Source organism: Erinaceus europaeus, chromosome 13 (assembly GCF_950295315.1).
Source record: "Erinaceus europaeus chromosome 13, mEriEur2.1, whole genome shotgun sequence".
In the NCBI taxonomy this organism is placed as follows: domain Eukaryota; kingdom Metazoa; phylum Chordata; class Mammalia; order Eulipotyphla; family Erinaceidae; genus Erinaceus; species Erinaceus europaeus.
Genome location: NC_080174.1, coordinates 67,448,944 through 67,473,854, shown reverse-complemented (window position 1 = coordinate 67,473,854; position 24,911 = coordinate 67,448,944). Strand labels below are relative to the sequence as shown.

Genomic DNA, 24,911 nt, shown 5'->3' with positions numbered 1-24,911 from the left:
CTTTGCGCCACCTGCCCTTAACCGCTGCGCTACCGCCCGACTCCCTTGTGAAATTTTCTTTGGGGATGGCAAAGAATAAGCAAATAAATTATTTTTGAGTAATCAGATTCTTCTGGATGCCAATTTAAGTCAGCCTGTTCCTGCTAACTTCCTTCTCTTAGACTTTTAGTTCAGAGTTTTAGACATTAAGACATTTTTGTTGAATTCTATGTCTGCCTTTCTTGACTTCAGGTTTGATGCCAATAGATTTATATAAATATCTTGCTTAATTATTTAATTAAATATCTTATTTAATTATTACAGTAATCAGAGAGACAGTAGAGGATTCCATTTATGTGATGCTTAAACTAAACTGGCACTTATCTTTTTATTTCAAATTTAGCCTCTTACAGATCTCACAATTCTTTGCCATTTGTTATGCATTAGTTTTGCAAAGGATTAACGTTACTCTTCTCTTTTAGGCTTTAAACGAAGAGATTATTAATAGAAAGAAGAATGTAGATCAAGCTATTAAAAATGGCCAGGCTCTTCTAAAACAAACCACAGGTATTTTGGACAGTGTATCTCTTAGCACTTCTGTGATCACAGATGATTTTTTTTCCAGGGAAATAAGCACATTGCACTAGCTACTTCTCTTTATATATAGGAGAATCTTAGTTTTTAGTAATTACATTATCATATTCCCCCAGGAGGCTGATGACCTAGGTCCCTGTTTCTTGCTAAATCTTTAGAAAATGTAAAAACTTTGTTGTCCCACACCTGATTAATGATGGCAACTACCCTTGACCTCTAATATGTCAAATGCCAGCATTCACTGAGCCATGGTGGGAATATCTCAAAACACTTGCAGTTGACCGCAGATCTTACTCTTAAAAAAAATACTAATAACTTTTTTTTTTAACCATGTGAATCATTGATCTTATTTTCCACCTACTCTTAGAATGGAATGTTAGGTGAAGTCACTACAAAAAGGAGAACACATTTGTAAAATGTAAGCTCTGATTTGAAGAGAAAGAGAATTAAAATGACTCCTTTTCCCTCTCATATCTTCATAAATATGAATTGCTCCTCTTGTTTTCCCTTAGGTGAAGAGGTATTGCTTATCCAGGAGAAACTGGATGGAATAAAAACTCGCTATGCAGACATCACAGTAACTAGCTCCAAGGCTCTCAGAACTTTAGAACAAGCTCGGCAGCTAGCCACTAAGTTCCAGTCTACTTATGAGGAACTAACCACATGGCTAAAGGAAGTGGAAGAGGACCTGGCATCCAGTGGAGGACAGTCTCCCACAGGGGAGCAGATACCCCAGTTTCAACAAAGACAGAAAGTGAGCTATCATTTAACACTGTAATGGGAGGGGTACCTCCTAGAACCCTTAACTTCAGATTCTTCCTTTTCATCACTTTCTAGCTCTACATTAAACTTAATTTCTCAAAATGTACCTGCATCCTTTTTCTTTATAATATGTATAAGATTCGGCATAGTGTCTAAGAGTATTTGTTAAAGTTGAATCCTGAATTCCAAATTCCTAGAAAATTTTCTTATATAACATTTTACAGTTGACTTTCATAACTCATTCTTTTTTATTTTTTTATTTTTTATCAGTGATTTAATATTGCTTTATAAAGTTACATGTCAACTGGGGTATACTGTTCCCACTACCAGAGGTTTGAATCCCCAATCCATCTGTTGTAAGATACTGCTACGTTCTTAAGGTTGCAGATGTGGCTTAACTATTTCTACAACTATCTGTCTATATTTGTATATAGTTACCATTTTTTTGGTTTCTTTTATTTTTTAAAAAGGTCTCATCTTCTCTTGCTTTCCAAGCTACACATAACCCTATTACTACATCCAAATGTCCCTTTCTTTTCCCTTTTCTTTCTCTGGGTCCTGATGGAGCTGGAGTTCAGACCAGAGCCCTCTTATCTTCCTCCCATCAGTTCTCCCCCACTGGGAGTATGGGCCAAAATTCATTATGGATTGCAGAACGCAGGAGTTCTGGCCTCTGTGATTGTTTGTTCGCTGGGCATGGGTTTGTTGGCAGGTTGATCCATACCCCCAGCCTGTTTTCTGTCTTTCCCTAGTTGGGTAGAGCTCTAGAGAGGCATCTTAAGTGTTTCATACTTATATTTGATTCTTCAGCATCTTGCACAGAAATTCTATGTTAGGTACTTGTAACCTTAAAGCCCTACTACCTATTAAAGCATGATTTTTCATTTGATTAAAGTAAAGATACAGAAGAAGTATTGTTGGCTTTCCCCAGAGATAGTCTATTTTCAGGAGTCTTGCAAGCAGTTCTAAGACAATAGCTAAGCCTAAAGCCAAGCTGTTGTGGAATGATCGAAAATGTTGAGCAAGAAAAAAATAACTGAAGGAAGGAGGTCAGAACCCTGCTGGGATGTGTGGTAGAGATAATACTTTCTACCCAGCACAGCTGCAGTGTGCTTAAATTAGCAAGGTATGGCCTGAAAACTGTTTTTCCCTCTTTAGGAATTAAAGAAGGAGGTCATGGAGCACAGGCTGGTGTTAGACACAGTGAATGAAGTAAGCCGAGCCCTCTTAGAGCTGGTGCCCTGGAGAGCCAGAGAAGGGCTGGATAAACTCGTGTCTGATGCTAATGAACAGTACAAGCTGGTCAGTGACACTATTGGTCAAAGAGTGGATGAAATTGATGCTGCTATTCAGCGATCACAACAGGTAATGTCTATAATACCTCTGTGTTAATATGTTAGGTAGTGGGGATATGTGTATGTGGCACAAAATTATAAACTATAAAAACAGCCTTAGGAATATCAACAGTTAGATCAAATTAAACATGCTGCAATAGATTATTTCAGTGATTGAAAGTGATGAGTAGAAATCTGAGGATTAATCCAGATTTGACCCAAAATACTGACCCCTTTTGAGTAAAGAAAAACTTAGGTAAGGGTTTTTGTGAGTCCTCTTCTTTCCTAATGTCCTGCAAATGCGTGCAGATGGTGATAGGAGTCGCTAATACATAGACCCAAAATGTCCAGACATCACAATCTTAGGTTGACATAGCCAAATGTTTTATCATTAGGGGAAAGGAGAGGAAGAAGTGACCAAGAACTATAATTACTATCAAATATGCTAACCAAAATAGCAAAGCCATCCAAAATAGAACCCTCCTTGTAAACAAAGGTGTCATATTTCCCTCAATCTTTTTCCCTTCCTCTTTTTTAGATAATAGTTATTTGCTTTTCTTTATAACTGTGTAGTTACCATTAATATGCCATCACACCAAAATAAATTAACATACCTTGACTTCTTGGGTTCATAATCATAAACAAAAGCTTTCTGAATCATACAAAGGTTTACTCTTAGACTCCAGGGATGTTCCTAGTGTGTTTTTATTGATATTCCTAATCTTGCCAAATATTTTAATAATGAGATTTTAAATTTATATTTTAATGGGAAAGACTTATTTCTCAAATATTAGTATAGGTTGGCACAGTCAGAGGAAAAAAGATGGAGAGAAAAAAAGTGAAAGATGGGGGACCATCTTATGTAGTCACAGAATATATTCTTGGCTTTTATGTGTTCTCTCATAACTATTTAAAAGTTTAACATTCTGAGTTGTTACACTTCTTCAACTGATTAAGGACATTCAAAGTAACTACCTTACTATTGCCATGTTAAGCTTATTTTTAAATATGACAAACTATTACTGTTGTCTGAGTAGAAAAGAGGTTAACAGAAAGAGAATGTGACCCCATTTAAACACTGTTTAGAAGCATATTTCTATCAATCAACCAGACTTCCCTAGATAAACAACCCCACCAAGGTGTCCAGGAGCTCCGGTTCCCCAGAGCCCTGCCCCATTAGGGAAAGAGAGAGGCAGGCTGGGAGTGTGGATCAACCTGTCAATGCCCATGTTCAGCGGGGAAGCAAGTACAGAAGCCAGACCTTTCACCTTCTGCATCCCACAATGACCCTGGGTCCATGCTTCCAGAGGGATAAAGAATAGGAGAGCTATCAGGGGAGCGGATGGAATACGGAGTTCTGGTGGTGGGAATTGTGTGGAGTTGTACCCCTCTTATCCTATGGTTTTGTCAGTGTTTCCTTTTTATAAATAAAATAAAAAAATTTTTAAAAGAAACATCTTTTTTTTTTTTTTTTTTAAGTGTTAGCTTCCACTGTTGTGTCTAGCTGCTCAACCGCTCAACCGTTAACTGGATTCTATAACTTCTTCTTTTTTTTTTTTTTTTTTTTGCCTCCAGGTTTATTGCTGGGGCTTGGTGCCTGCACCGAATCCACTGCTCCTGGAGGCTATTTTTTCCCTTTTGTTGCCCTTGTTGTTTATTGTTGTTGTTATTTGGACAGAGGGAAATGGAGAGAGATGGGAAAGACAGAGGGGGAGAGAAAGACACTTGAAGATCTGTTTCACCGCTTATGAACCCCCCCCCCCCGCACTTAATCTGTTGCAATACCACCTGGCCCCCCAAGTTAGAAATAGGACCAACTCTTTTTTTTTTAACCAGAGCACTGATTAGCTCTGGCTTATGGTGGTGCAGGGGATTGAACCTGGGACTTTGGAGCCTCAGGTATGAGAGTCTCTTTGCATAATTGTTAATACTATCTACCCCTGCCTCAACTCATTTTTGTCAGGAAGTTAACTAAAGCCCTTCACTCCGAAGAAGGGACAACTCATACTCTGAAGTATAATCAAATCTGCAACTGTCTGCATCTTGACTGGTGATTTTGTGAACTGTCCCCAATTTGAGGTTCTACTTTGTGAGATACAAACTATGTTACTAAAAATTCAGGCATCTCTATGTTGAATAAATTAACAGTTCTAAGGACCTTGGCTATAAGAAATTCATTTTTCTTTAATGTAATTATTAGTATGAACAAGCTGCTGATGCAGAACTAGCATGGGTTGCTGAAACAAAGCGGAAACTGATGGCCCTGGGTCCAATTCGCCTAGAACAGGACCAAACAACAGCTCAGCTACAAGTACAGAAGGTAAGTGTAACGCTACTGTATCCACTGTGCCCTAAGCTCATACAGTCATCAGAAGCTTAGAACTTAGTACAAGAGTTTCTGACTGTCCCAATTGAAATGATGCCATAAACTTTATTGGGAGAAAGAGAGTTTTGCCTTGTGAGAAGAGAGAAAATAGGTCCATTTATCCAGAATAGCAATTTTCTGGATCATTTGAGAAACTGAGAGACTTAAATTACCAAAGAAAGATAAGCATTAAAGTTGTATGGATAGACAAGGTCTCAAACTTAAAGGGACTTTTTAGTAATTTTTTTTTTTTAATTGGGATTAATGGTTTACAGTTGGCATTAGTTTGTACATGTGTAACATTCTCATTTTTCCACATAATCAGAGTCTTTTACATTTAAGCATGATGGCAGAGATTTTTTTTTTTTTTTTAGTTTCTTTATTGAGGAATTAATGTTTTACACTTGACAGTAAATACAGTAGTTTGTACATGCATAACATTTCCCAATTTCCCATATAACAATACAACCTCCACTAGGTCCTCAGTCATCCTTCTTGGACCTGTATTCTCCCACCCACCCACTTTTTCTTTACTGGGGAATTAATGGTTTACATTTGACAGTAGTTTGAACATGTGTAACATTTTCCAGTTTTCCACATAACAATTCAACCCCCACTAGGTCCTCCTCTGCTATCTATGTGGTTTTATTTTTATTTATTTATTTATTTATTTATTTATTTATTTATTTATTTATTGTTGGCTAGAGATAGAAATTGAGAGGAGAAGGGGACAAAGAGAGGGAGAGACACAGGGATACCTGCAGCTCTACTTCACCATTTGTGAAGCTTCCCCCCTGCAGGTGGGGACCGGAGACTTGAACCTGAGTCCTTGAGCACTATAATCTGTGTGTTTAACCAGGTGCACCACAACCTGGCCCCCTATGTGGTTTTATTAAAGCAAGGAATGTTGTATAGGTTTTATCTGCCTTGTCAGTATCATAAGCTCCAGGTCCTTTTACTTCTCGGCTTAACTATTGTTTGTTTTTCAAAGGCTTTCTCTATTGACATCATTCGACACAAAGATTCAATGGATGAACTCTTCAGTCATTGTGGTGAAATCTTTGGCACATGTGGAGAAGAACAGAAAGCTGTACTGCAGGTAAATTACATTTATTTATGCACTAAATTCCTCTTGTTTTGGCCATGGTGAATTAAAAGTACAGTTGTGAAATGGTTTTAGATTTTTTTTTTCCTCTTACTGATGGTAGTAGAAAAGGTCAATTTATAAGGGGCCAGGCAGTGGCACACCCGGTTGAGTGCACACATTACCATGTTCAAGGACCTGGGTTCAAGCCCCTGCTCCCCACCTATGGGGGGATATCTCATCAGTGCTGAAGCAAGTACTGCATGTGTCTCTCTGTCTCCCCTTCTCTCAATTTCTCTCTGTCTTACCAAATAAATAAAGGGGAAAAAATGGCTGCCAGGAACAGTGGATTCATCATGCAGGCACTGAGCCCCAGTGATAGCCTGGTGGCAATGCAAAAAAAAAAAAAATTCCATTTTGAGGTCCTGGGGAATTCAAATTAGGTGTCCTGTATAATGCAAGATATGTTACAAATCCGTTCTTTTTTCATTTTTATTTTTATTTATTTATTGGATAGAGACAGCCAGAAGTCAAGAGGAAGGGATTGGTAGAGAAGGGGGAGAGACAGACACACCTGCCACATAGCTTTCCCCTTCTAGGTGGGGACTGGGGGCTTGAACCCAGGTCCTTGTTTATTGCAACATGTGCACTCAACTAGTTGTGCCACCACCTGGCCCCACAAATCCATGTTCTTTATAACAAGGGAGTTGCTACCTAGTCCTCAGAACATATCAGAGATTTTTCAGAACTATATGCAGATATCCTGTTGTCACGTCCTTTTAAAAGATCTTTCCCACTTCTTTTTTTTTAATTATTTATTTATTTTCCTTTTTATTGCCCTTGTTGTCTTTTTATTGTTGTTGTAGTTATTATTGTTGTTATTGATGTCGTTGTTGTTAGATAGGACAGAGAGAAAACAAGAGAGGAGGGGAAGACGGGGGGAGAGAAAGACACCTACAGACCTGCTTCACTGCCTGAGAATCAACTCCCCTGCAGGTGGGGAGCTGGGGCTTGAACCGGGATCCTTAAGCCAGTCCTTGTGCTTTGCACCACGTGCGCTTAACCTGCTGCACTACCGCCCGACTCCCATCTTTCCCACTCCTAAAAGGATTGACAAGAAAGTCTATAGATCAGCTTTGTTTTGAGGTGTTTTTTTTCTGTGTTTGTTTTTGGTTTTTTTGTTGTTTCACAGTCACACCACTACTTCCTCAGAAATTTACACAAATTGACCTCGAAATCCTAAAGTCATGAAACATAAATGTTTGTGGAGATTTTGATTTTTGTAATTAATAATGGGTTACAGTTAGATTGCAGTGTATAGTTTGTTGAAACTTTTAAAAATTATTTATTCCCTTTTGTTGCCCTTGTTTTATTGTTGTCATCGTTGTTGGATAGGACAGAGAGAAATGGAGAGAGGAAAACAGAGGGGGGAGAGAAAGATAGACACCTGCAGACCTGCTTCACCGCCTGTGAAGCAACTCCCCTGCAGGTGGGGAGCCGGGGACTCGAACTGGACCCTTCTGCCGGTCCTTGCGCTTTGCACCACCTGCACTTAACCTACTGCGCTACCGCCTGACTCCCTTGTAGAAACTTTTTTTTCCTTTTTTTGTTGCCCTTGTTTTAATCATTGTGTGGTTATTGTTGTTGTTATTGATGTTGCTGGTTAGAACAACATGGAGAAAGATGGGGAAGACAGAAATGGGGGAGAGAAAGACACCTGCAGTCCTGCTTCACCGCCTGTGAAATGACCCCCCTTTCAGGTGGGGAGCTCGGACCAGGATCCTTACACCAATCCTTGAGTTTCGAGTTGCGCGCTATGTGCGCTTAACCTGCTGCACTACAGTCTGACCCCCATAGAAACTTTATCGGGTCGAGCGGTAGTGCAGCAGGTTAAGTGCAATGGCGGGAAGCACAAGGACCGGCTTAAGGATCCCAGTTCAAGCCCCTAGCTCCCTACCTGCAGGGGAAGCGCTTCACAAGCAGGACTGCAGGTATCTGTCTTTCTCTTCCCCTCTCTGTCTTCCCCTCCTCTCTCCATTTCTCTTTGTACTAACCAACAACAGTGACATCAATAACAACAATAATAATAACCACAACAATGATAAAACAACAAGGGGAACAAAAGGGGAAAAAATAGCCTCCAGGAGCAGTGGATTTATGATGCAGCCACCGAGCTCCAGCAATAACCCTGGAGGCAAAAAAAAAAAAAGAAAGAAAGAAAAAAACTTTATTAGAGGGAAACCGGCAAATGAAACTTGAGTGGCAAACTCCACTACAGCCTTGAGATAGTTTCTGTGATTTTTTTTTTTTTTTTATAATAATACCGTATCTGAAGTTGTGTGTCATTACTAAATGGTTTATTTTGCTATACTGTACTAATTTACTCTTTGGAACTATTTTCATGTTTTGAAAATTAGATGATACATATGTATGATAACAAAATAAGAAAATTCACACAAGTTACAATTTTTCCTGTACATACCTAGTAATCTATTTTTTTTAACATTTTAGTGTGTGTTTATTTTGACTTAGTGCATATATGCCAACATTTTTAATAGGTTTATAATAGTACTACCTATTCTTTGTTGTCATTGTTAATAGGAAAAGACTGACTCTCTAATTCAACAATATGAAGCCATTAGCCTACTCAATTCAGAGCGCTATGCCCGCCTAGAGCGGGCGCAGGTCTTGGTGAACCAGTTTTGGGAAACTTATGAGGAGCTCAGCCCCTGGATTGAGGAGACTCAGGCACTAATAACACAGCTTCCTCCTCCGGCTATTGATCACGAGCAGCTCAGGCAGCAGCAAGAGGAAATGAGGGTAAGCAGCCTGGTGATTTTTATTTCATTACAGAACTAGAAATGGGCTCCACAGTTCATTCAGAAGCAACATGATTACTAGTGCCTACAAGGTGTACACTTCTATTATGAAGGTTTTAGACTTAATCAGTTAGAATTTCTTTGCACATTAAAAATACCTTTCCGGATGGTTTCCTTTGGCCTTGGATAGGCATCAGTTAAAGATTTAAATTCTGTTCATCTCAAGCTGAATAGAGAACATAGTAAAAATCAAGGGAATTTCAGGGGACCAGGAGGTAGTACAGGGAGTTAAGTGCTATGAAGTGCAAGAACCAGCATAAGGATCTGGTTCAAGCCCCCAGCTCACCTGCAGGGGTCATTTCATAAGCAGTGAAGTAGGTCTGCAGGTGTCTTTTTTCTCCCCCTCTCTGTCTTCCTCTCCTCTCTCAATTTCTCTGTTCTATCCATTAAGAACAACAATAGCAACAACAGCACCAAAATGGAGAAAATGACCCCCAGGAGCAGTGAATTCGTGGTACAGGCACCAAGACCCAGTGATAACCCTGGAAGAAAGGAAGAAAGAAAGAAAGAAAGAAAGAAAGAAAGAAAGAAAGAAAGAAAGAAAGAAAGAAAGAAAGAGGAAAATCAAGGGAATTTCAAATCTTTCCAGGGATAATAGGATATTGTTAGAGTTAAGGCGTGGTTGTGTGGTTCTTTCCATTAGGTTAGACCTCATTGCTGGAATGAGTTAGAAGAAATGCCAGAAAGCATCTGCTGCGTATAGTTAAGATGCAGGGGAAATTTATAAGCACTTCAACTAATGCTGTTACCATTAAAGACAATTTTAAATATTTATTTTGTTTGAGATTTATGGTTTGTTGTGATTCCTATCTCTGCACTTCTACAAGTAGAAGTAGCCCCTACTTCTAGTAGTCACTAAGTGGTTGGATAACTGGAAATGCTTCTGTTTGCAGCTGATCCTACCTGGTGTCTCTTGGTCTAGGGAGGAAGACAGATACTCCTGTACAGTATCATATGGTAGTAGGTGTATTTACACATGCAGATGAGAGTGAAATAAACTTTTACTGGGGTAGAGTGAGACGGGATTGTTCGAGAAGACTTCTTGGGTAATAGGACTTCTGAATTGGTATTTGATCATTGAAAGAGTGAAGAAGTGACAGGAGGGGCAAAGGGAGAAAAAAATTAAGAGAATTAGGTTGTCAGAGCCCAAGGTTTAGATGGTTCTTTCTTCCCTCTCTACCACCCTGCAATGACAAGATCCTGGGGTTTTCAGGTTTTACCAATCAGTGTATAAATTGGCATGAGCTCTGATCAGTTTTCGGATAAACCAATATAAAATGCTTTGCATTTTAACCTGTATTTCTTTACATAGCAACTAAGAGAATCTATTGCTGAACACAAGCCTCATATTGATAAGCTGCTAAAGATCGGCCCACAGCTAAAAGAGTTAAATCCAGAAGAGGGAGAAATGGTGGAAGAAAAATATCAGAAAGCTGAAAATATATATGCCCATATAAAAGAGGAGGTACGCCAGCGGGCACTGGCTCTGGACGAAGCTGTTTCCCAGTCAGCTCAGGTATGTTTGTGTCTTAAACTCCTAAAACCATGGTCCAGAAGGTGGCATAGTGGATAAAATGGTGGACTCTCAAGCATGAGGTCCCAAGTTCAGTTCCCAGCAGCACGTGTGCCAGAGTGATGTCTGGTTCTTTCTCTCTCTCTCCTCCTGTCCCTCTCATTAATAAATAAATATTTAAAAAAAAAAAAAACTCATAAAACCTACAACTATCCTTTAGTCTACGCATCCTATCTATGCTCCTATGCTTTAGTATCCTATCTATGCTCCTATGTTCAAGAAGGTCCAGATTAGTATGCTGATAATAATCAGCAACTTTGGGGAGTCGGGTGGTAGCGCAGCGGGTTAAGTGCACGTGATGCAAAGCGCAAGGACCAGCATAAGGATCCTGGTCTGAGCCTCCGGCTCCCCACCTACAGAGGAGTCGCTTCACAAGCGGTGAAGCAGGTCTGCAGGTGTCTATCTTCCTCTCCCCCTCTCTGTCTTCCCCTCCTCTCTCCATTTCTGTCTGTCCTAGCCAACAACGACGACAACAGTAATAACTACAACAATAAAACAAGGTCAACAAAAGGGAATAAATAAATAAATAGATAAAAATTTAAAAAATAATTGCAACTTTGTTACACCTGTATTTTCATCCAACTGTATACTCACACTGCAGGGAGAGTTATTTTATTTACATTGTTACATATTGTCAGTGGTTTACACTGTGATGATCCTTTAGCTGGGAAGAGTTTATATAAAAGCCAGACTCTTGTTAGGCCTGTTATTCTCAAGAATTAGAAGACAGCATGTCAGTTTTTTCCTTACTCAGAGAGGCTACCAGTTCAGAGAGATGCTTGCGTAGGGAGCCATTAAGAACCAGAGACACAGACAACCAGCAATGGGTTTGATTTTATTATTAAAAAATTTTTTAATTATCTTTATTTATTGGATAGACAGCTAGAAATTGAGAGGGAAGGGGGTGATAGAGAGGGAAAGACAGAGAAACACTTACAGCCCTGCTTCATCACTCGCAAAACTTTCCCCCTGCAGGTGGGCTTGAACCTGGGTCCTTGCACATTATGTGTGCTCAATAAGATGCATCACCGCACCCCACCCCCCACCCCACAGTGGATTTTGAAGCATGCAACGACATACTTTTAACTAATATATTACTGTTAGTGGTACTTTGTCATGTCTGGGTATTTTATTCCTATGTTTAGTCAATATTCTTGGTGAATATTTGTACTTACTAAAGTTTCTCCCCCCCCCACCTTCCGTCCCATCTATCACTCACATTGTGGAATGTGTTACTTTGTGTTGTTGCTGCCTGCTCCTGTCCTCCCCACATCGTCACATTTCATTGTTGTGTTGACTGCGCCCACCATTACAGATCACAGAGGTAAGGTATCCACTCCCATTGGGACTAGGGTATTCCTAGGATGCTGAGAATTGAATTACCTTTAAGGAAAATTTTCCTAACATCAGTGGAATAAAATACACCAGCATACTTTTATTTGGGTTGGAACCTAGAAGTGCTTTTGTTAAGGAAATCCCACCATGTTTTCCCTTTGGAACACTTACAGTTGACAAACCTTTTTCTAATTAATGAAGCCAGAGACAGTTTTAGATAAGGGGCAGATATAAGTGTTTTACTTAACCCAATTCACCCCTTTCTGCTTTAGGTTATAAATTCAAAAATTTCATTTATAGTGATGTTATTGAAAGTACCTAAAAAATAAAATAGCATAAAGGATAAAGCTAGATGTGACGTCCTCAGTTACCTTTCATCATGCCAACATTTCCTTCCTCACCATCTCACTATGGCATACAGTTAGGCTGCATGCATACGTAAGGAGTATAGCACCTTGAGTTCCATATCCATTTACACAGTTGATGGAGGGCATCTAACTTGTTGGTCTGATCTGTTGCATGCAACTGTCATCCTAGATGTTGACACTGCCTCACCAGATTCATAGTCTCGTCTCTTTCTCGTTACATTAATTGGAATAGGGGAAGTACTGTGTAGCATTAATATTCATATTAACCTCTGTTGTATTGGTTAACATCTTTCTTGGCTCTTCAACATTTATTTCCTTCTTCTGCTGGGACAGCTCTAGTGTACTATGCCCAAAACAGTTTCTTAGTTAGACTTGATACTTGACAACCTTCATACTGAGTACAAATTATCCTAAGCTGAAGTAAATTTATATTTTGGTCTTAGTTCCTAGCATTTCCCCCCAGAATCGTGATGAAGTATCACTGTGATGACTAATGATCCCACATTTGTTTAGTTCCATGATAAAATTGAGCCCATGCTGGAGACCCTGGAGAACCTTTCCTCTCGCCTACGAATGCCACCACTAATTCCTGCTGAAGTAGACAAAATCAGAGAGTGCATCAGCGACAATAAGAGTGCCACTGTGGAGCTAGAAAAACTGCAGCCTTCCTTTGAGGCCCTGAAGCGCCGTGGAGAAGAGCTCATTGGGCGGTCTCAGGGAGCTGACAAGGATCTGGCAGCAAAAGGTGCTTGATGGGTCCAGTTACCTTTCAAAAAAAATCAGTCAAATAAATTCTGTGTATGGTTACCTCCACCATCCCTCCAGATGAACTTCATTGAATGTAGAGGCAGTCCTCCAGTAATGAGTATTCCAAAAAGTTATTTAGAATTCAGAACACATCTTCCCATTGAAACAAGACTACAATTAGTAGTGAAATTCCCAGGCCAGAAAACAAATGCTCCTTTAACCCCTAGTATGAGTAAACTGCGGTATCAATAGTGGGTGGAATATAATTACCTTTTATAACACTTTCCATGGGAAAACAGCAAGTTTAACATAGAACACTGGAAATAAGAGTTCTTATCATAGGTGTTTAAATGTTAGGGAGCTTCAGAGTTTAGCAGTATTTTTGTATCAAATGATAGCTCAGCTCCAGATTAACTCTGATCTCTATGTGGGAGACCAACGGAAGCAGAAAATGCTAATGTAGAAGTAATAGTAATAAGCTAAAACAGACAAGTATCCTCTAGTTATATTTTTTGTAGCTTTTTAGAGGATAATTTTATTGAAAATGTTAGCATTGGATGGAGTTTCTGATAAGACTGATTCCAAGCACTTAGAGAAGATTTTTTTTCTGTTTGTTCATTTTTTTTTTTCTTTGTTTAACTTCTTTTCTTTGCTTCTCTCAGAAATACAAGACAAATTAGATCAAATGGTATTCTTCTGGGAAGACATCAAAGCTCGGGCTGAAGAGCGAGAAATTAAGTTCCTTGATGTTCTTGAACTGGCAGAGAAGTTCTGGTATGACATGGCAGCCCTCCTGACCACCATCAAAGACACCCAGGACATTGTCCATGACTTGGAAAGTCCAGGCATTGACCCTTCCATCATCAAACAACAGGTTGAAGCTGCTGAGGTAAGAGAAAAATAAAAACACTTCGTCTCTTGTTTTTGTCTTTTAGAAAGCACCTTTTCCAAACATGTCTTTTTACTGCTTACCCAAACTGGATGCCTTAAATTTTCTTACAAGAGTAATAGATCTCTTTTACACTGGAAAGAAAGATGAAATAATAATAAATTAATTAAAAATCTGTTATAGTGATATTCTTACTAGTAAAAATTTTATAAATTAAATAGTTTGAGATAAACTCCACCAATAGTGATGTAGAAAAGTTTTATCATAAAAGTACTTCTCTAGGAGTTGGGCGGTAGTGCAGCGGGTTAAGCACAGGTGGCACAAAGCACAAGGACCAGCGTAAGGATCCCAGTTCAAGCCCCTGACTCCCCACCTGCAGGGGAGTCACTTCACAAACGGTGAAGCAGGTCTACAGGTGTCTATCTTTCTCTCCCCCTCTCTGCCTTCCCCATCTCTCTCCATTTCTCTATGTCCTATCCAACAATGATGACATCAATAACAACAATAATAACTACAACAATAAAAAAAGACAAGGGCAACAAAATGGAATAAACAAATAAATATTTTTTAAAAGTACTTCTCTCATCATTTTAAAATACTAGGTAGAACACATCAGGGAATCACTCTGGCATACAGGATGTCAGAGATTGAATTTGGGACCTCGTGCTAGAGAGTCCAAAGCTTTATCCATTGTCACTTCTTCAGTCCCTCCTCTCATCATTTTAAACAGTTGGAAATTATAAAATATGCTTTGTAAATCCAGTCTTAGGTTGAAGAGATAGCATAATGGCTATGCAAAGAGACTCCAAAGGTCCCAAGTTAAATCCTCAGTACCACCATAAGGCAGAGCTGGGGAGTGCTCTGATTAAGAAAATAAAAGGTTGTTGGAGCCCCCAGCCCCCGGCTCTCCACCTGCAGGGGAGTCACTTCATAGATGGTGAAGCAGGTCTGCAAGTGTCTTATCTTTCTCTCCCCCTCTCTATCTTCCCCTCCTCTCTGTTCTGTCCAACAACAATGACATCAATAACAACAACAATAATTACTACAACAATAAAAAAATAAAATAAAACAAAAGGTAAGAAGGGAAAGGAGAGAAAAGTGGTCCAGGAGGTGGTGCAATAGATAAAGCATTGGACTCTGAAGCATGAAGTCCCAAGTTCAATCTCTGGCAGCACATGTACCAAAGTGATAGCTGGTTCTTTCTCTTGTCTCCTATCTTTCTCATTAGTAAAATAAAACAAAATATTTTTTAAAGTGAAGAAAAATTCTATCTTCCTATTATTTCTGAAAAGTACTTTTTATAGTAGAAACTTTTTTTATTTATTTCCCTTTTGTTGCTCTTGTTTTTTATTGTTGTTGTAGTTGTTATTGATGTCATTGTTGGATAGGACAAAGAGAAATGGAGAGAGGAGGGGAAGACAGAGAGGGAGAGAAAGACAGACACCTGCAGAACTGCTTCACCGCTTGTGAAGCGACACCCCCTGCAGGTGGGGAGCTGGGGGCTCAAAACAGGACCCTTATGCTTTGCGCCATGTGCTCTTAACCCTCTGTGCTACCGCCCCAACTCCCCAGTATATACTTTTTGATGTATATGTATGATTTTTTTTTTACTGTGGAAAATAGTAGAAAGGAAAATGTTATAATCCAGAGATACTTATTGCTACAAAAAAACATACCTTTTTCTAGTCTTCCTGGGGAGCCTTGCTATTTATTATTCAATGCATTTCTCACCTTACTGTGTTCAGTTAGCATAATCCAAGCCTATTCTGATCTTTCATCTATTATGTCTTACTTTTATCTCAGTCACTTCCCTGGTGAAGAGAACCACTTTTTTTTAGGATCTTGTTCAGAACTTAACTTTTCTTTCCTTCTCTGTTTTATTTATTTATTTTCCCTTTTGTTGCCCTTGTTGTGTTATTGTTGTTGTAGTTATTATTGTTGTTACTGATGTCATTGTTGTTAGATAGGACAGAGAGAAATGGAGAGAGGAAGGGAAGACAGGGGGAGAGAAAGATAGACACCTGCAGATCTGCTTTACCGCCTATAATGCGACTCCCCTGCAGGTGGGGAGCTGGGGGCTCGAACCGATATCCTTATCCAGTCCTTGTGCTTCGCACCACATGCACTTAACCCTCTGCGCTCCCACCTGACTCCCAGAACTTAACTTTTCAGTGTCATGAAGCCTTACATTTCTATAATATTAATCTCTCAGCTCTGAAATGTGTGACTTATGCTGTATTATTTTATCCTTGTTGATATACTATCTGCAGTAGGCTTCTAGCTGTAGATTATAGTCTTCTTGGAAGCAGAAAGGAGTTGAAATCCTTGGTAAATTATTAAAGCTCCTTGCAACCTTTCCAGAATTTCACACACACACACACACACACACACACACACACACACACACACACATATATGTCTGTTTCATGTGTTTGAAAATCAGCCATAATCTTAAGCTCCACTACTTAGAAATAAGTGAAATATTAATAACATTGAAAAGCTTTTGCGAAATTGACCATTCTTTTCAACATCTGTTGTTGGTGGGGGCATATATTACATTTGCAAAATTTAGGAAGTTCTGTTCTGCTTTCTGTTTTGGCTTATGTTCTGTTCATTTACATGTAGACTATTAAGGAAGAGACAGATGGTCTGCATGAGGAATTGGAATTTATTCGAATCCTTGGAGCAGATTTGATTTTTGCCTGTGGAGAAACTGAAAAGCCCGAAGTGAAGAAGAGCATTGACGAGGTATGGAGTAAAGGACAAAGAGTTCAGATGAGATGTGAGTGGACTTAGGCTGAAGAATGATGTTAATGGAAGAATCTTACGTACCGTTTTTCCCACAGATGAACAATTCCTGGGAGAACTTAAACAAAACATGGAAAGAGAGGCTAGAAAAGCTTGAGGATGCCATGCAATCTGCTGTGCAGTATCAGGACACTCTTCAGGTGAGAGGTTACAAGGTAGCCACCACAGAAATACAGATTTTTTGTTCTCTTTGTCATTTTCCAAATCCAGATGACAAGATTTGTGTATCTTTACAGGACTGCAACATTCTCAAGCCCATCACAGTGCTATTTCCACGTCTCTAGCCAAAGTTTCCCACTCCTAGTGAGAAAAGTACTGACATATCCAAGTTGCTACTCTGCCTGCCATATTTCCCATGATTGCCTGCTCATCATATTTATCCTTATTGTAACGATACAATGAGGCTGACCGTCTGTGAAAGCCACTGCTTGATAGAGGTTCCAGATCCAGCTTATTTTGAAGGCCACCTTGGCACAGTAGCTTCAGGACATCTAAACTAGCTAACTGGCTACTTTATTCACACTAGTTTATTTTGAACATTACCCTGATAATATTGACTCTATTCTTAAATCTCCTTTAGTCTGGAATAAAGATTATTTCTTTCTTCTATTCTTCTCCCCACGCCACAGCAGAAATAGCACAAGATACTTTAATTTATCTCTACTTATATTAGCAGAAATGATGTGCTAATTCTTTTCTGACTCCCTGTGTTTTTACCTGTTGACTGTTTTATTTGTATCTCCTTTATAGGCTATGTTTGACTGGCTAGATAATACTGTGATTAAACTCTGTACCATGCCCCCTGTCGGCACTGACCTCAACACTGTTAAAGACCAGTTAAATGAAATGAAGGTTTGTACATAAGAAAAGATTTTGTTTGTTTGTTTGTTTGTTTGTTTTAAGACACTTGGTTTGATGTTAATGTGAAATATGTCTTTGATAGGAGTTCAAAGTGGAAGTTTACCAGCAGCAAATTGAGATGGAAAAGCTCAATCACCAGGGTGAGCTGATGCTGAAGAAAGCTACTGATGAAACAGACAGAGACATCATACAAGAACCACTGACAGAACTCAAACACCTCTGGGAGAACCTGGGTGAGAAAATTGCCTACAGACAGGTAAGGCAAATAAATGACAGAGGGCATAAATAAACTACTATTTGCTGTTTCCTGGTTTCCTAACAAGGATTCCTTCTTTGCTTCTTTCTGAGTAGCATAAGCTAGAAGGTGCTCTCTTGGCCCTTGGCCAGTTCCAGCATGCCCTAGAGGAGCTAATGAGTTGGCTGACTCACACTGAAGAGTTGTTAGATGCTCAGAGGCCAATAAGCGGAGACCCAAAAGTCATTGAAGTTGAGCTCGCAAAGCACCATGTAAGTATTTTCCTTTTTCATTCTGAAGCTGTTGGTGTGAGACCAAACATTACCACCAGAAGCCTTTTGATGTACTGTAGAGCATTGGGCTTGATGGGGACCGGGAAGATAAACAGACTCTCATGCCTAAGGCTTTGAGGTCCCAGGTTCATTCTGCTGTACCACCAGAAGTCAGAGCTGAGCAGTGCTCTGGTAGTAAGATTTTAAAAAGAGAGAGAATTGGGCTTGATGATATCTGTAAATATAAATTATGTTCAGGGGTTGGGTGGTAGTGCAGTGGGTTAAGCACATGTGGCGCAAAGGATCATGGTTTGAGCCCCTGGCTCCCCACCTGCAGAGGAGTCGCTTCATAGGCAGTGAAGCGGGTCTGCAGGTGTCTGTCTTTCCCCCTCTCTGTCTTCCCTTCCTCTCTCCATTTCTGTCTGTCCTATCCAACAACAAATGACAACAACAACAGTAACCACAACAAGGCTACAACAACAAGGGCAGCAAAAGGGGAAAAAAAATGGCCTCCAGGAGCAGTGGGTTCATGGTGCAGGCACCGAGCCCCAACAATAACCCTGGAGGCAAAAATACATATGTATAAATTATGTTCAACATTTTTCAGGTTCTAAAAAATGATGTTTTGGCCCATCAAGCCACAGTGGAAACAGTCAACAAAGCTGGCAATGAACTCCTTGAATCTAGTGCTGGAGATGATGCCAGCAGCTTAAGGAGCCGTTTGGAAACTATGAATCAGTGCTGGGAGTCAGTGCTAAAAAAAACAGAAGAGAGAGAGCAGCAGCTTCAGTCAACACTGCAGCAGGTATGTGCGTAGTCCAAGTTAGGTAGGCAGAGCTGTGCTCAGAGCATCATTCAGAGGAAAGCCCACTTTAGTGAAAGGAATACAGTGTGCAGGAGAACCTTCTATTTTTTTCTTCACTTTTTACTTTATTGTGGGAGGGGAGGTAGTGATAGGTGTCTGCAAAATATTCCCACCCCCAACATGGATTCTTTTCTTTCATGGGAATCATCCCCTGGTGGACCCCGGCGTATCAGTCCCATGCTAGAACTTGTCTGGAAAAAAAAATCAGTTTCTGATTGGTTAGCTCTTTATAGATTCATGTGCAGTCTATTCTTTTGATTTATTCTTGAGAGTTAATAGATCTTTCATCAAGCAAACCTTACTTATAGATGTTATTTATAGGTCATTTCTTGGATCAAGTCAGGTTTTTGATACCCAACAGTACCTGAGTCAGTGTTAATCAATTCTTCAGGTTATAGCACGTGTGTACTATTAATAGCACTGAGGTCTGATGAATTCTGCTAGATCTTAACAATGAGTAAGCATATTGACTTTATACTAGTCCAGTAGCTAAATAATTCTGTTTGAGGTATTCCCATTTACAAGGAGCCCAAAATGTCCTCATATGATCATTTAGAATGTCTTCTTTTGAAACTGAAATTGACTACTGATATTTCTGATAATATATTTCCTCAAAAGGCTCAAGGTTTCCACAGTGAAATTGAAGATTTCCTCTTGGAACTTACTAGAATGGAAACCCAACTCTCTGCATCTAAACCCACAGGAGGACTTCCTGAAACTGCTAGGGAACAGCTTGATACACATATGGTAACCTTTCTTGAAATTAAACATAAGTATCCTATACTTAATAGCTCCTTTCTGAATTTACAGAATTATACGTCTCTGGGAGGCTATAGTCATAGTGTATCTGTACTGATGATACAGTACAACCATGGGAACTATGCCTTTTATGTAGGTTTTTAATACAGTATCATAGGCAGCAGTAGTGGGATGGGGGAAGGGACTATAAATTAGTGAGCTGATAAACTGAATTGACCTTAAAAACATTGACTTGGGTGGGCTGGGCTGTAGCGCAGCGGGTTAAGTGCAAGTAGTACAAAGCACAAGGACGGGCTGAAGAATCCCGGTTCGAGCCCTTGGCTCCCCACCTGCAAGGGGGTCGCTTCGCAAGCATTGAAGCAGGTCTGCAGGTGTCTGTCTTTCTCTCCTTCTCTCTGTCTTCCCCTCCTCTCTCTATTTCTCTCTGTCCTATCCAACAACAGCTATAACAACAATAACAACCACAACAAGGGCAACAAAATGGGAGTAATAGCCTCCAGGAGTAGTGGATTCGTAGTGCTGGCACCAAGCCCCAGTGATAATCCTGGAGGAAAAGAAAAAAAAGAATATTGACTTGTAGGTGAACACATCAAGAAATAAACAGAACAGATGCGGTTGTATTATTTTAAAGTGAGAATTCAGTGATGTCTAGTAGATAAAATATTTTAAGAAAGTATGATGAGGACAAAAAGTAACGCCACAATTTCTAGGAAAATCCTTCAGGAAAAAGGAAACAAATTATTCAAGTCTAAAGCAAAGGAAAATAGTGGACTTTTTCTCTAATAGCTCTGTAATCACACCAACCAAAAGAAAGAATTTTAATCAAGATGCAACTTTGCTGGACTTTTGCAAATCTGTGTCGGAATATCTCCTATGAAATTGGTATTACTGATCTCTTTCCTGCCTTTTCTTATAGGAACTCTATTCCCAGCTCAAAGCCAAGGAAGAGACTTATAATCAACTACTGGACAAGGGCAGGCTTATGCTTCTAAGCCGTGATGATTCTGGGTCTGGCTCAAAGACAGAGCAGAGTGTAGCACTCTTGGAACAGAAGTGGCATGTGGTTAGCAGCAAGATGGAAGAAAGAAAGGTATCATCACAAAGTACAGTGTTGTGTGATTTACTGTGTAGTTGCCTTGGTGTTTACCTATGATTGCCATCTAGTTTCTGTGAAAAATTTTGTAACAGCATCGTAAAACTTGATATCCTAAGAATTGGCTTAGTGCTAATCAAGCTATATTTTTACCCTTACATTTGCATTTTTTCCATCCATGTCAAGATACTGGTGTTAGTTCTACTTTATATACTTAACTCCTTTTCTGCATCTGTCAGTTAAGTCTCTTGCTGCTTATTATCCATCATTAATCATTGGTTTGTGTTCCCTTTTTTAAAATTTTTATTTATTTATTTATTGGATAGAGACAGAGAAATTGAGAGAGAAGGAAGAGATAGAGAGGGAGACAGACCGACACCTGTAGCCCTGCTTCGTCACTCATGAAGCTTTCCCCCTGCAGGGACCAGGGTCTTGAACCCCCGTCCTTGTACATTGTAATGTATGCGCTGAATCAGGTGTGCTGCCACCACCTAGCCCCAGTTTGTGTTCTTTCTTAAAAATAAGATTTTAGGGAGTCGGGATATAGCACAGCGGGTTAAGCGCACATGGCACAAAGCACAATGATCTGTGTAAGGATCCTGTTTCGAGCCCCCGGCTCCCCACCTACAGGGGAGTCACCTCACAAGCAGTGAAGCAAGTCTACAGGTGTCTATCTTTCTCTCCCCCACTCTCTCTTGCCCTCCTCTCTCCATTTCTCTCTGCCTTATCCAACAACGAGGGCATCAATAACTACAACAATAAAACAACAAGGGCAAGAAAAGGGAATAAATAAATATAAAAAATAAACAAGATTTTAGGGTAGTTGATTTAGGATCAAGGCTATAAAGACAGAGCCTGCAGAATGTGACTAACTTACCCAGGGAATTTGGGTTGCTGGAAGTATGATCTCTTCCTACTCTTTAGTTTATATATAGTTGGTTTATTTTTTTTCTTTAGTGGGGGTTTAACGGATTACAGTCAACAGTAAAATACAGTAGTTTGTACATGTGTAACATTTCTCAGTTTTCCACATAACAATTCAACCTCCTCTAGGTCCTCCTACCATCATGTTCCAGGACCGGAATCTTCTCTTCACCCCAGAGTCTTTTACTTTGGTGAAATACACCAACTCTAGTCCAAGGCTTTGTGTTTTCCCTTCTTTTCTTATTTTTCAACTTCTGTCTATGAGTGAGACCATCCCATATTCATCCACCTGTTTCTAACTTATCTCACTTAACATGATTCCTTCAAGCTCCATCCAAGATGAGGTATAGAAGGTGAATTTACTATTTTTAAAAAGCTGACTAGTATTCCTTTTTGTTTTTCTTTATTGGGGGATTAATGGTTTACAGTTAGTTGACAGTAAAATACAGTATTCTGCACATGTATAACATTTCCACATAACAATACAACCTCCACTAGATCCCCCTCTGACATCATGTTCCAGGACCCAAATTCTCCCCCCGACCCCAGAATCTTTTACTTTGATGCAGTATATCAACTCCAGTCCATGTTCTGCTTTATGTTCTTCCTTCTGATCTTGTTTTTCAATTTCTGTCTGTGAGTGAAATCATCCCATGTTCATCCTTCTTTCTGACTTATCTCAATTAACATGATATCTTCAAGCTCTATCCAAGATGGGGTAAAGAAGATGAATTCACCATTTTTAATAGCTGAGTAGTATTCCATTGTGTGTATATGCCACAACTTACTCAGCCACTCATCTGTTGCTGGACACCTGGGTTGCTTCTAGGTTTTGCCTATTACAATTGTGCTACTATGAACATAGGTATACAGAAAATGAACATTTTGAAAGCATTACTATCCCAGAATTTTGCTTGGTACAGGGTGTGATACGAAGAATAACCAGAGTTCCTGAATAATATGGCCATATCCTAATTCTTAGACAAGCTAGCTTCTGTGATTTCAGTATGGAATGCAAAACTAAGACTAGTTAAGAAAACAAGGGTGGGTGGTCCGGAAGGTGGCACATTGGATAAAGCATTGGATTTTCAACCATGAGGTCCTGAGTTTGATCCCCGGTAGCATGTGTACCAGAGTGATGTCTGGTCCTTTCTCTCCTCCTATCTTTCTCATGAATAAATAAATTCTTTAAAAAAAAAAAAAGAAAAGAAAAGGGTGGGGTGGGAGTAGATAACATAATGGTTATTCAAAGAGACTCTCATGCCTGAGACTCTAAAGTCCTAAATTCAATCCCCTGCACCATCATAAGCCAGAGTTGAGCAGTGCTCTGGTAAAAAAGAGAGAGAAGAAAACAAAATAAGGGTGAGGGAGATAGCATAATAGTTACACAAACAGACTCTAATACCTTTAGCTCCAAGGTCCCAGGTTCAGTCCCCCCCCTCCACCATAAGCCAGAGTTGAGCAGTGCTCTGATAGAAATTAAAAAAAAAAGTGAATAAGTGAGTAAGCAGATTTTGGCTTAAGTTTCTAGAGGATTTTCTCAGCAGTGGATTAGGTTGCCCATTGGTAGAACTGTACAAACACAGACTCAGTTGTAGGGAGTTTTTTATTTCAGACTTTGCAACAATATTTCATTTTGGGATACTGAAATAATTTATTAAAAAAAAACATAGAGGTGGTCCAGGTGGTGGCGGAGTGGTAAAGCTTTGGACTCTCAAGCATGAGGTCCTGAGGTCGATCCTTGGCAGCACATGTGCCAGAGTGATGTCTGGTTCTTTCTCTCTCCTCCTATCTTTCTCATAAGTAAAATCTTAAAAACACACACACACACAGAAGATGGAGGGTAAATAGCATATGGATATGCAAAGAGACCTTCATGCCTGAGGCTCCAAAGTTCCAGGTTCAATCCCCCACACCAAAGTAAGCTAGAGCTGAACAGTGCTTTGATTAAAAAATAATAAATGAAAGCATGTATAGATTAAAATAATGTAGAAAACTCTAGGAACTTGTAATATATTAATTTCTAAGCATTCTGTGATTTGAGGAAGATTTCATATTCTTGGTTTGCTTATATTGGATCTGTACATTTTAGTTAATGTCTTTTAGGTTACATAAATGATATGATAATGAGGGGAAATAAAAACCACATATAACCCAGTTAACGGCAATGAACATACTTAGTATGTATCATTACCCTATTTTACCTACTTATTTGACAAGCCAGAGACAGAAGCCTTTGCCCAGGTGTCTTGGTCTTTAACGACAGAGCTGTGGACTATAGAATTGGGGTGTATTTGGTGGCCAGGCGGTAGCACAGCAGGTTAAGTGCACATGGCCTGAAGCGAAAGGACTGGTGTAAGGATCCCAGGGGGGAAAGAGAAAGATAGACACCTGCAGGGGGAGTCAGGGGAAGCAGGTCTGCAGGTGTCTATCTTTCTCTTTCCCCTTTCTGTCTTCCCCTCTTCTCTTGATTTCTCTCTGCCCTATCCAATAGCAACAATAACAATGACAACAATAATGACAATAACAACGATAAACAACAAGGGCAATAAAAGGGAAAAAATAGCCTCCAGGAACAGTGGATTCGTAGTGCAGGCACCTAGCCCCAGCAATAACCCTGCGGGTAAATAAATAAATAAATAAATAAATAAATGAGGAAAAAGGCACTGGGGTGTTTTCATGGAGAGTAGCACTAGCCCTGAATGAGCCACTGTTTTGCCCATTTTGATCTAACTCAAAACGTTGAAAATTTTACATCAGATTTTTGCTTAGACTGTCATGGCTTCTTTAACTAGTTTTCTGCTTATAAAGTAAAAATAAGTTTCAGATTCAGACATTTTCAAGTCTTGTATTTTCTAAAATTTTATTTTAAAAGATCACTGCAGTGAGCATCAGTCATCTTAACAGTAAAATACTTTTCATTCAGTTATTGTGGTGCTGCATAAAATACATCTGAGGAAACTGACTCTCTGCCCAGACCAGGTTGCAGATCCTGCAGCTGTCACTACTGAAGGGTCTGCTCACTTACTTTTAGTGAATAGTTTTATTCCAGTTCTTTAATGTCTCAGGAAGTGGGCAGCAACAGAGGGAGCAGCTTAGCTGCACATTATGCTCTTTCCCATACACAGTTGTTTCAGTTTCAGACACTAGCATCAGAATACCCCCTTCTTTACAAACAAGGCATG

At 39.6% G+C, this 24,911-nt stretch overlaps 1 protein-coding gene across 3 annotated transcripts in view; it reads left to right on the top strand.

Annotated features, from left to right (window-relative positions):
- MACF1 (microtubule actin crosslinking factor 1) overlaps nucleotides 1–24,911 on the top strand; it is a 434,870-nt gene that overhangs the window by 363,931 nt on the left and 46,028 nt on the right. For all 3 annotated transcript variants that reach the window (XM_060206158.1, XM_060206157.1, XM_060206159.1), the window contains 17 exons: nucleotides 462–546; nucleotides 1,086–1,327; nucleotides 2,494–2,700; nucleotides 4,870–4,989; nucleotides 6,026–6,133; nucleotides 8,720–8,938; nucleotides 10,310–10,513; nucleotides 12,787–13,018; nucleotides 13,683–13,909; nucleotides 16,535–16,657; nucleotides 16,756–16,857; nucleotides 17,468–17,569; nucleotides 17,661–17,834; nucleotides 17,930–18,085; nucleotides 18,693–18,890; nucleotides 19,569–19,697; nucleotides 20,626–20,799. In XM_060206158.1, coding sequence (XP_060062141.1) covers nucleotides 462–546; nucleotides 1,086–1,327; nucleotides 2,494–2,700; nucleotides 4,870–4,989; nucleotides 6,026–6,133; nucleotides 8,720–8,938; nucleotides 10,310–10,513; nucleotides 12,787–13,018; nucleotides 13,683–13,909; nucleotides 16,535–16,657; nucleotides 16,756–16,857; nucleotides 17,468–17,569; nucleotides 17,661–17,834; nucleotides 17,930–18,085; nucleotides 18,693–18,890; nucleotides 19,569–19,697; nucleotides 20,626–20,799 — 2,802 coding nt within the window. The remainder of the gene's footprint in view (nucleotides 1–461; nucleotides 547–1,085; nucleotides 1,328–2,493; nucleotides 2,701–4,869; nucleotides 4,990–6,025; nucleotides 6,134–8,719; nucleotides 8,939–10,309; nucleotides 10,514–12,786; nucleotides 13,019–13,682; nucleotides 13,910–16,534; nucleotides 16,658–16,755; nucleotides 16,858–17,467; nucleotides 17,570–17,660; nucleotides 17,835–17,929; nucleotides 18,086–18,692; nucleotides 18,891–19,568; nucleotides 19,698–20,625; nucleotides 20,800–24,911) is intronic.